Here is an 11159-nt window from a genome sequence, read left to right on the forward strand (position 1 = left end):
AATTTGAAAGTAGCAACCATTCATAGCTTGCCACTACAACGACAAGTGGACACAACCAAACAGCTACAGAGATCGAGGAGACGCTGCATCTCCTGGATCTCTGCAGCTGTCCAGTTGTTCATCTTAATGTCCGTGGATGAAGTGATGGACTGACTGCTGTGATCAGCTGTTTCCTGGTTTTAAAACTCCCCGGCTGTGGGTCGCACAACAGTGCAGGTCATTTACACCTCCACCCATCTCATGCCATAGCTGGCACATCAACATCCCGGATTTAGATAACCTCTGAGGTGTAATCTCCCAGGCGGCAAATTGGTGGACCAGAACAGACCTCCAATATATCGCCCTCTCTCTAAATCCGTGGACCTAGCCACAAAAAGTACAACAGAATTGGCGGCTTGCTGCCCGGTATAAAAACTGCTATTAACTATGCAAGCAAGGGCAGCCATGCACTGCAGGCACACTGTCAAACAGAAGTGCACAGGAAGAAGACACAGTCAAAACACACTCTTTAAGGGCTTGCTTTTTTTAATTCTGCAGCAGATTGCGCTATTAAATTTGTGCTGTTGCGCATGTCATGAGAGAAGTTGTCAGTCTCATTTCTTATATAGCATAATGTGACCATGTATAGATAGATACTTTGTTATACATTCATACTGTCTTGTAATTCTGCTTGATTTTTCTCTCAAAAATGCATCAGGTTGATGCTCTTGAATATGAAATATTAAAAAATGTCTTCCGAGGGGCCATGCCCCTGGACCCCCGAGAGGAGTCGAATCCTTCTCACCTTTTTCAACCCTGACCCGTTTTCATGCCTGTTAGAGTGATTTTTATGGTATCTGATGTAGTAGGCTAGGCCAAGCTCTGTGATAGTGTGGCTCTTAGAAAAACGGCTGATGGAAACAACCTACTTTAACAGAAATGACCACTACTAATTATTTATACTACTAACCTGCAAAAGGTCCATCTACTTGACGTATGTATTTTCAGTTGTGTGGTCCCTGTGTGTTTTTCATTTGGTGAGGCTCCTCTAGATAGATACATACATGCAGACATACATACATACAAACACACACCTATGGAATATGTTTGGGCATCCAATCTGTTATATTGTGAGGTGCATGGATGACACAGCAGTGGTCAGATGCATCATTAACTATGAGTTTGGCTACACACAGGAAGTGGAACACCTTCCAGTGCCAGCTTCACCTCCAACCATCTTACAACTCAACTCATTAAATTCAACCATTCCAACCTGCTCACCTACCTTCCGGTCCGCTGCCTTACCCAGTGCCGCTCTTTTCCTCCACCAGCTTCCACAATAAATCCAGTTTACTGGACATGGTATACTGTGTCTGCCTCTGGGTCCAAAACTACAGCCATGAGATATGTCACAGGTCCTAGTGTCAGCTTTATGGCAAGACTCACTGCTAGTCCAAACACCAAGATCTGGCTGAACAAGTATCAGCCGAACACTTGCAAAGCCCGATCTTCATGTATACTGCAGAAATTGGCCTCAGTGAATGGGTAGGTGACTTTCAATGATTGTTGGGCAAATGTGGCTATTTAGCACAATGTAAGTGGATTTGTGGCTCCAAAATTGCATCTGTTCATATTGAGATGGTGGTCTTAAATATGATAGAATAGAATAGAACAGAATAGAACAGTCTTTGTTGTCATTGCACGGGGGGTATAACAAATTGGACGGTGCTTGCGCAGAGCTACTATACACCACAGAAAAATTGTTCAAAAGGACTAAAACAGAAACACAAGGGATTAAGAAGGTATTCTCATGAAAGGTGAAAGTGTAATATTGCAAAAGTGTGATATGCACACTTTAGTCCGAGTGTTAACACAAATGTTAACTTAAAAAAAATTGGAAGAGCCTCTGCCCATATGGGAACCTGGTTGGGTTTAGAATTGTTAAAATCTCAGCAGCTCAAGTTTGTGAGCACTGAACTTTCCTTTATCATTATCAAGAGTACATGGAAACTGTCTTACCCTTCAGATATTTTTACAAGGGGAGACACTTCAGTGTTGGTGCTGATGGGTATTTGAACTATATGTACGCTGAAAATGTTTTCATGATTAGATCTCAAATGTACAAACGTGTGAACGTGTGAACGTCTACATTACACTTTCAGGTCTTCCTACATTACAAGCATGTTCAAATGTTGGTGTTGATAGATGTTTTAATTTTTATACACTTTCATGATCAGACCAGAAGTACAAACTTCTTCAAATACAAATTTCTTCAAACAGTATTAAAAATTTCTAGTCTCCCTTATGAAGCAAACACACACACACAAAGTAAATTATACATTAGTTCTGAAACACCTAGAGGAATTAACAGATAAGCTCATTAAGTTTTAAGTATGAACTCTTTTATCAGACAAATCTTAGGCTTCAGAAAACACCCCATATGTAAGGCCTGGGCTAGAAAGATGACTCAGATGCCAAGTAGAAAGTCACAGGCTTTTATTCTGAAATTCCGTAGCTTCAGGATAGAGTTATAAACCAAATGGCTGTGAAAATATAAACCTGATCTACTAACTTTGATAGCAGTCTCAGATATCAGTCTTCTTTGTGCTTCTGCTGTGACTGGGTCATGTAATCGTGATTTTTTATTATTATTGCTGTTATTTTTGTGAAATGAATATTCATAAACGAGTAATGTATGGTCTTTCAACAATTTCCAGTGAATAATATATACATTTACGTAAAAGATTTTTAAAGCTTGTATCATGAGGTGACACCCCAACCCAGTCTATGGATAATCCGGCCTTGATGAAACCCTGCGAAATGATGTGTCAATATGTCAATATGACCGCTTATGGCCGAAATAGGTAAAACACCATAAAACTTCAAACATCATCATATCCATGTCTTGCATCAAAATTAAATAATAGCGGCGCGTAGGTCGTCACTAGCGGTGCTCTTGTTTTGAAAACATGTAAATTATGTCCTTCCGGTTCACAGGACGGACCAGTCCAATCAGTAACCAGCATTGCTGACATATTTCAGATGACAGTGATCTATCGTGACCATTCCAGTGGACGGCGACTCGAGCTGTGGCGCGTGAACTGGAGCGAGTTTACCGACGTTACCGTGAATGTTGCTGTGTGTTTACCGGCGGCAGGATGAAGAAAGCCCTCAATAAGTTCTACGTCGACATGGACAAGTACCTGTACAGTCTGGGCCTCTACAGGAAGATGGTGGCCCGGGACGCGTGCAGTCTGTTCCGAGCCGTGTCTGAGCGGGTGAGTCGGGCTAAAAGTCACAGCTAATGGCGGTGCGGAGTGTGGGGGTCTGGTGTCACCAGGTGACGGCACCTGGTGTCTAAAGTTATCACTCTGCACACAGTCTTGATTGAGCAGGTCGCCATTGAAACAGATACCACATTTAAGCCAGTTTTGAATAAACACAAGCAAGGACGAAGTTTTGATTCAGAGGTGGGGGGAGACACACGTATTTTTAATAAAACTCTAACTCCTTCAGTTCACTGTGTTTTCTAGTAGTTCTTTTAGTTTTCTATTGCTACTTTTAAGTTTACTGTTCCCTTTTTTGGTTTGAGTGGTTGCAAAGCATGTAGCAAAACGTTATCACCTGGTGTTTAACCTTGTTTTCACTCCAACTCATCAAACCAGTTTTATTTATTTTTAAATATTAATAAATTTAATAATAATAAAATAATAACAGTCCTCATTTACATATCACCACCCAGTAGTGGGCAGGTCAAACTGGTAGGAATATCACAGGTGGGGAGAAATTGAATAAAATGTCCATAGTTCAGAGTAAGTAGTCAAGTAATCAATTTTATTTGAAATGGGTGTAAAACTCATTTTAAAGGCAGTTATATGGAAGAAAATCCTATTTTTGATGTAAATGTAAAGTGAACAAGGGTCATTTTGACCCAAAGTCCACAGGAGGGTCAACATAATCAACTCATCCAAAGGTTCCAAACACATGACGTCTTCGATCATTGGCAGAGATAAAATTCTGGCAGAGTTTCTTCCTGTCCAAGGCATCAACACTTTCTTGGTGTATGTGACAAACTGCCACATTGTTCAGGCGTTTCTGCTTCATGCAGTTGCTGAGTCAGGTCTTTAACCTCCTCAGTGCACTGTAACTCCTCTCAGCTTCAGCAGACGATGTTGGAACAACCAACAACAGCCTCACAAGGACCTCCACCTGATCAAATAGACCTCTGACTTCAGGCAGCATGCCTCTCAGGATGTCTGCAGCTTCTGTGCTTGATATGTAGGTGTTCTTTGACGTGAACATGGCTAACTGCACATCCAACATCCTCCTGTTAATCTCTGGATACTGGTCCACAATGGCATCACAAGAAAGATTTCCTTCCTCTGAGAGCCAGGCCTCGTCTGCCTAGAAAATGCACACAGCTCATGATCTTCATCAAGCATGCCCTTGCTATTTGCTGTGATGCTGCCAATGCACTAGAAAGCTGAGAATTAAATGGATTTGCTTTTTGACAATGTGTAGTAACTGTCAGCTTATGAGACTTGATTTTTGTATGATCTGTACATTTCTCCACAGCCTTTTTTACAATTTCTGAACCCAGCGGAGACAAATATTGAATCAGTGTTTTTCGTCAGTGAGGACTTGTCAAGTTGAAATGCTTTTACACAGTAAAAGCACAGGACTACATTCATACTATGACTGTAATGAATCCAAGGAAATTCTTTTAAACCATTTCTCTTGGAAATGTAGGGTTCTGCTTGCAAGTTTTGAACTGCTATTTCTTTTGCATTAGGCTGATATGGCTCAGTTATCTGATCTGGCCCTGCTCTTCCATCTTGTGCTGCTTTACTGACTGAGCATCCTCTGACCCCTGGCTGCTGCTGATCCAGCTAAGATAAACATAACAAAAGATGGAATATCTATGAGCAGCTTATAACTGAATTAATCACAATAATGATGAAAAATATTTCCAAATAAACTAGTTTATGTCACTCCCTCCCTACTGTGAGTTCTTGACCAAGCTCATGAACTCACTCCTTAGTCGCTAATATTTCTTACCAATAAAATAATACATTTACACATTTACACAGGCTTTTTAGTACACTGGCCTCAATATAAAACTGTACCTGGCCAGTTTACTTCTTTCATCTGACAAAATATATACACAGACAGATTATCATCACGCTAACCTTTGTCACGATGCTGAATTAATGTGCGTGTGTGTGTGTGTGTGTGTGTGTGTGTGTGTGTGTGTGTGTGTAGTTGTATTACTCTCAGAACTACCACCGGAGGGTCCGTCAGCACTGCGCTAACTTCATGAGAGCCAACAGATGTAAATTTGAGCTGGTGAGTCTGAGATCGTTAACTAATGAATTTATTCATTATACCCTCACCTCTGCCCTCTCCTCCATCCTCACCTCTGCCCTCTCCTCCATCCTCACCTCTGCCCTCTCCTCCATCCTCACCTCGTCCACCACCTCGGCCCTCTCCTCCACCCTCACCTCAGCCCTCTCCTCCCACCTCACCTCCACCCTCAACTCCTCCCTCACCTCCTCTCTTACATCCTCCCTCACCTCCACCCTCACCTCAGCCCTCTCCTCCATCCTCACCTCGTCCCTCATCTCGACCCTCACCTCCTCCCTCACCTCCTCTCTTACATCCTCCCTCTCCTCCACCCTGTTTTTCAGTTTGTTGAAGGTTCCTTTGAAAAGCATCTGGGACGTGTGGAGAACCCGAACGTGAGCTGCTGTGCCCTTTGACCATTGAATCACTGTTTTTACCTGTGGATAGTTGTGGCAATGTGTGACAGTGAGTGTGTTTTTTCAGGAGACGGTGGGTCAGGTGGAGATCAAAGCTTTATCTCAGCTGTACAGGTGAGAGGCTCTCAGGTGTTCACTCACCTTCTGTGACCTCAATCAGTCAATCGCTTTCACCTACAGATCAGCTTAGGCCAGAGCTAGACCTAGATCAGAACTTGACTTGGGTGTGTGTGTGTGTGGCTGTGTCTGTGTGTTTCTGTGTGTCTATCTGTGTCTGTGTCTGTGTTGTGTGTGTGTGTGTGTGTGTGTGTGTGTGTGTGTGTGTAGGTGTTGTTTCCTGATCTACGATTACCCGGGGATTCCAGCCAAAGTGATCTCAGAGGACAACTTCGTAGTTGAGGTGAATACTCTTATTTTTCCCTTTGATGGTTGTCATGACGATGAACATAGCAGGTCACATGACATTCTTCTTTGTGTTTTGATTGGCCAGCTCTGTCTTGTCTGTTGTCCAGGTGATGCTGTCCCACTCCATCAATGGTCACTATGACATCATTTACCCAAGGACTTACCACGCCTCTGCCGCCCTCCGTCAGTGTGAGTGCAGATCACTGATTGGTGGCTCAGTATGGTTGACAACTGTTGTGTGCAACATTTAGTGTCAGACCCACTGTGTTGGTCTTAGTGAAGGTTCACAGGTCAGAACCAGGTTCAGGTCAGAACCAGGTTCAGGTGAGATGTATTTCGATGGTGGTGTCGGTGAGATCATGACAGTGAGGGCCCTCACAAGTAAAGAAGAACAAACAGTGTTCTGTCTTTGTGTCTGTCTGTCTGTCTGTCTAGCTCTCCTGTATGAGCTGTTCTACACTCGGGTGTTTTTGTCAGAAGAGACGGAGCTCTGTCAGGCGATGGAGGCCTGCAGAGTTGGAGGTCAGCGCTATAGACACAGCACACCTGAGGATCAAGCTCACAGGTACACACATTAATGTTCGACAGATTGACAGCTGATGTAGAGATGACATCATCGCACTGCCGTCAGATTTCTTGGCTTGATGTGGATTTCTGTTTGTTGTCCGTGATGTTCAGGTAACTGCTATAATGTCACTCTCTAACACACCTGTGTGTTTGTCCAGCAGGGAGGATGTGGAGTCCGGGGGAGCTGATGAAGAGCCGCGAGGAGCTGTGACAGAGGGGGCAAAGGTGGGGGTGGGGGTGGGCGTGGGGATGGTGGGGGAATGCATGCTCCATGGTGTCACCTGCAGGTTTGTTCTGAAGCTCAAAGTGGGCGGGGCTCCTAGTCTCAGCTAATCTAAAAATGGTGAATGAAGCCCTGTTGATGAAACACGCCCACCTAGCTCAAAGCTACCAAACAGCTACGGCATGGCCATGCCCTTTTTATGTCTAACTTTAAGCCTTATTATATCTAAATGGGTGAGTTATAGAAAAACTCACCCCCCATACAGTTGTCATGACCAAAACTGTTTTTGTACCAGGCTGCAAACATTTTTATATCTGCTGTAAATTTGGACATTTTAACATGGGAATCTATGGGGATTGACTTGCTTTTGAAGCCTCAGGTGGCCACTGAAGGAACTGCTGGTTTTTGCTTCCTTCTTCAGACTCGGGTCACTGCTCGTGTGAACAGAACTGAGCTTGGCTCATGGTGACTCACACATACGAGCTCTGAGTGGCTTTTCAGTTAAATTTGTAGGTAATAAAACATAAACTCGTCAGAGAAATGGAGCAAAATTGAATGTTTTTATTGGTCAGTGTCCACTAGAAGCCCCGCCCCGCGCCAGACTGTCTCTTTCATATAAGGTGATGAGGTCTCTGGACGCAGAGTATTACAGAGATGTGGAGTTTAACATCCGGCTGGATACCTGCGAAGGTAACTGGTTACATACATCTGACAGAAAAATATAGAGGGTTTCTGTTGAGACAGTAGTTCTGATTGTGTGTGTGTGTGTGTGTGTGTGTGTGTGTGTGTGTGTGTGTGTGTGTGTGTCTCTCTGTCTGTCTATCTGTGCGTGTGTGTGTGAGACAGAGATGCAGAAGACAGACTACAAGTTGTTTGCAGGAAGGCAGTACCTCCTGGGAGACAATTGTCAGGTAACATTACACTTCACGATACTGATGTTAATACTGAATCAGGGTCAGGACTGTGTATGTTGTGGACGGCTTTTGTTGTCTGTCTCACATGTGGGTGTCATCACCTCCACCTGTGTTTCAGGTGCATTTGGAGGCAATAGGGAAGTACTCCAACGCTTTCAATCAGGAAGTAGAAACAGACTCCACGGCCGTCACCCTCATCATCGAGGAACTCAGAAAAAAGTAACAAACCACTTATACCTGACACTAAGTTTAACCCTAAAACCAGACCCTCAGAACCCTCAGACAGATGAGGACAGATGGAGTGTGAGAGTTAAACTGATCTTTACAAAGAATTCTGAGACGTTGTGTGGAAATATATTTCACATTGAAGGGGGTCAAGCTTTGAGGAGGTCTTGTCTGAGTTAGTTAGAGTTCAGTACATCTCTGTCTCTGTCTCTGTCTCTGTGTCAGACACCCGGACCTGAAACCAGTGAATCCAGTTCCTGCCTGGAATGTTGCTGCTCCTACCAGAACAGGAGACCTTGGTATATTTAACCCCCGTGACCCCCTCCTGACTTCTGTGACCCCCTCCTAACCTCTGTTATCCCCCTTATGACTTACTGTGACCCCATGCTGAGCTCCTTGACCCCCTTCTGATCTCTGTCACCCAATGCTGACCTCAGTGACCCCTTGCTGAACTCTGTCTTCATCTCGTTCTGTCCTCATCTAGACTTGGACTCTCGTGGTGGGCGTCATCATCGCCAGTGCAACTTCAGGAAGTTTCATGGTAGCAGTGGAGGGCCGGGTACGGAGATTCTGATGCCACCACCATCCCACAATGCAGGCCCAGCCCCCTCTGCACTACCCCCCCGCTTCCAGCCAGCTGGTCACCCCCACCCGCAAACCCCGCCGTTCCCAGGAGCCATGGCCTACCACCCCTCTGCTCCCCCACACCACCACCCCATAGCCAGACCTCCTCGCTATGGAGCTTCCAGGTGGGACTTGTTGTCCTGGATGTTCAACAGGTTTGATTGGTCCACAACTGAACTGATTGTCGTGTATGTCTGTCTCTCTGTCTCTGTGTGTCTGTGTGTGTCTCTGTCTGCCTCATGAATTCGGGCCGGATCTCCTCCTGTTTCCTCAGCCATCATCTGATTGGTCCACAGTTGACCTACTTCCACCCTGGCAGTCGATATCATCACAACTACGAGAACTACACCTTCGGGTTAGGGTAAACGGCAACGAAACCAACACATGACAATATTATTGATAATAATATTGTTGATTTTAATATTATTGATAATATCACTGAACCCTCAGACCACTGAGGACAGACTGAGTCCCCTCAGACTGGTGACTTTGAGGAGGTCTGGTCTGAGTTAGAGTTCAGTACATCTCTGTCTCTGCCTCTGTGTCAGACGCCTGTTCCCCCCAACGGACCTGAATCCAGTTCCTGCCTGGAATGTTGCTGCTCCTACCAGAAATGGAGACCTTGGTATGTTTAACCTCTGTGATACCCTCCTGACCTCGGTGACCCCCCCCAACGACCCCCTCCTCACCTCTGTGATTCCCCCCTTATGACTCACTGTGACCCCTTCCTGACCTCTGTGACGCCCTCAACGACCCCCTCCTGACCTCTGTGATCCCCCCCCTTATGACTCACTGTGACCCCCTCCTAACCTCTGTGACCCCCCCCTTATGACTCACTGTGACCCCCTCCTAACCTCTGTGACCCCCGGCTGACCTCTGTGTCCCCCTGCTGAACTCTGTGTTGATCTCATTCTGGCCCCATCCAGACTTGGACTCTCGTGGTGGGCGTCATCACCACCATTGCAACTTCAGGAAGATTCATGGTGGCAATGGAGGGCCGGGGACAGAGCTTCTGATGCCACCACCATCCTACTATGGAGGCCCAGCCCCCTCTGCACTACCCCCCCGCTTGCAGCAAGTGGGTCACCCTCACCCGCATCCCCCGCCGTTCCCAGGAGCCATGGCCCACGACCCCTCTGCTCCCCCACACCACCACCCCATAGCCAGAACTCCTGACTATGATGCCTCCAGGTGGGACTTGTTGTCCTGGATGTTCAACAGGTTTGATTGGTCCACGACTGAACTGATTGTTGTGTATGTCTGTTTCTGTGTGTCTCTGTGTCTATGTGTCAGTTTGTGTCTCTGTCTGTAGTCTCATGGATTCTGGTCAAAAGCTCAGCCCACTTCCTCAAACGTCACCTGATTGGTCCACAGTTGACCTATTTCCACTGTAGTGGGAGACTACCTTCCTTATCTGTTAAATTATTCCACTATGTGACCTTGGTAATCTGCTCAGAGTTAAAGTCCCAATCAGAGGCGAAACAGCTCAGAGACTAAATCCAAATCAGAGGCAAGAACAGCTCAGAGATTAAGTCCAAATCAGAGGCAAGAACAGCTCAGAGATTAAATCCAAATCAGAGGCAAGAACAGCTCAGAGATTAAATCCAAATCAGAGGCAAGAACAGCTCAGAGACTAAGTCCAAAACAGAGGTGAGGCAGGAAGTCTTCAGTCCAAAAAGGTGTTTATTCGAAGAGAAGAAGTTATAAATCCATGAGGTACCCCGGGGCAACTGAGAAATCTCTGCGGATCACCCACTTTTATACCTGGGGTCAAGGTCACCAGTGCCCACTTGGACCACCCCCCTTCGTCATGATCACACAAGACTGTTATCTACTGTTTTCATTTTTGAATGTGTTATGTAAAAGCCTACAAAATGTCTCACCCAGGCCCCTATCTGTGGCCTTGGGTGAGCTGTGGCTGCACTCGTTGCTCATTCATTTTAACATTGTGATCGTAAAGGGTGAATCAAAAACTGGTCTTTTATCAGGCTCAAAACTCATTATTAGAGCATCATTTGGGACTACATGGGACACTCCCAAATCTATTTATATGAATGATCATAACCTAGATTTATTTGCCATTACACCACCCTGGAAGACGATATTATCACAACTACGAGAACTACACCTTCAGGTCACGGTGAACGGCAACGAAACCACCACATGACAATTTTATTGATGATAATAATATTGTTGATTTTAATATTATTGATAATATCACTGAACCCTCAGACCACTGAGGACAGACTGAATCCCCTCAGACTGGTGACTTTGAGGAGGTCTGGTCTGAGTTAGTTAGAGTTCAGTACATCTCTGTCTCTGCCTCTGTGTCAGACTCCTGTTCCCCCCAACGGACCTGAATCCAGTTCCTGCCTGGAATGTTGCTGCTCCTACCAGAAATGGAGACCTTGGTATGTTTAACCTCTGTGGTACCCTCCTGACCTCTGTGACTCCTCCGAATTT

The 11159-nt window shown here is 45.3% G+C and overlaps 1 protein-coding gene across 1 annotated transcript; it reads left to right on the forward strand.

Annotated features, from left to right (window-relative positions):
* Positions 1–2989: 2989 nt before the first annotated feature.
* LOC119016404 (putative bifunctional UDP-N-acetylglucosamine transferase and deubiquitinase ALG13) lies at positions 2990–11107 on the forward strand (the record flags this gene model as incomplete). Its single annotated transcript, XM_037092183.1, has 17 exons — positions 2990–3257; positions 5242–5325; positions 5667–5717; positions 5806–5852; positions 6066–6138; positions 6251–6332; positions 6579–6708; positions 6872–6935; positions 7506–7623; positions 7780–7844; positions 7966–8066; positions 8298–8371; positions 8557–8821; positions 8971–9057; positions 9245–9321; positions 9623–9887; positions 11031–11107. Coding segments are annotated over exons 1-17 (1780 nt in total), but the record flags the coding sequence as incomplete, so codon positions are not given.
* Positions 11108–11159: the final 52 nt, after the last annotated feature.

This window comes from Acanthopagrus latus, unplaced genomic scaffold (genome assembly GCF_904848185.1).
Source record: "Acanthopagrus latus isolate v.2019 unplaced genomic scaffold, fAcaLat1.1, whole genome shotgun sequence".
NCBI classification, from domain to species: domain Eukaryota; kingdom Metazoa; phylum Chordata; class Actinopteri; order Spariformes; family Sparidae; genus Acanthopagrus; species Acanthopagrus latus.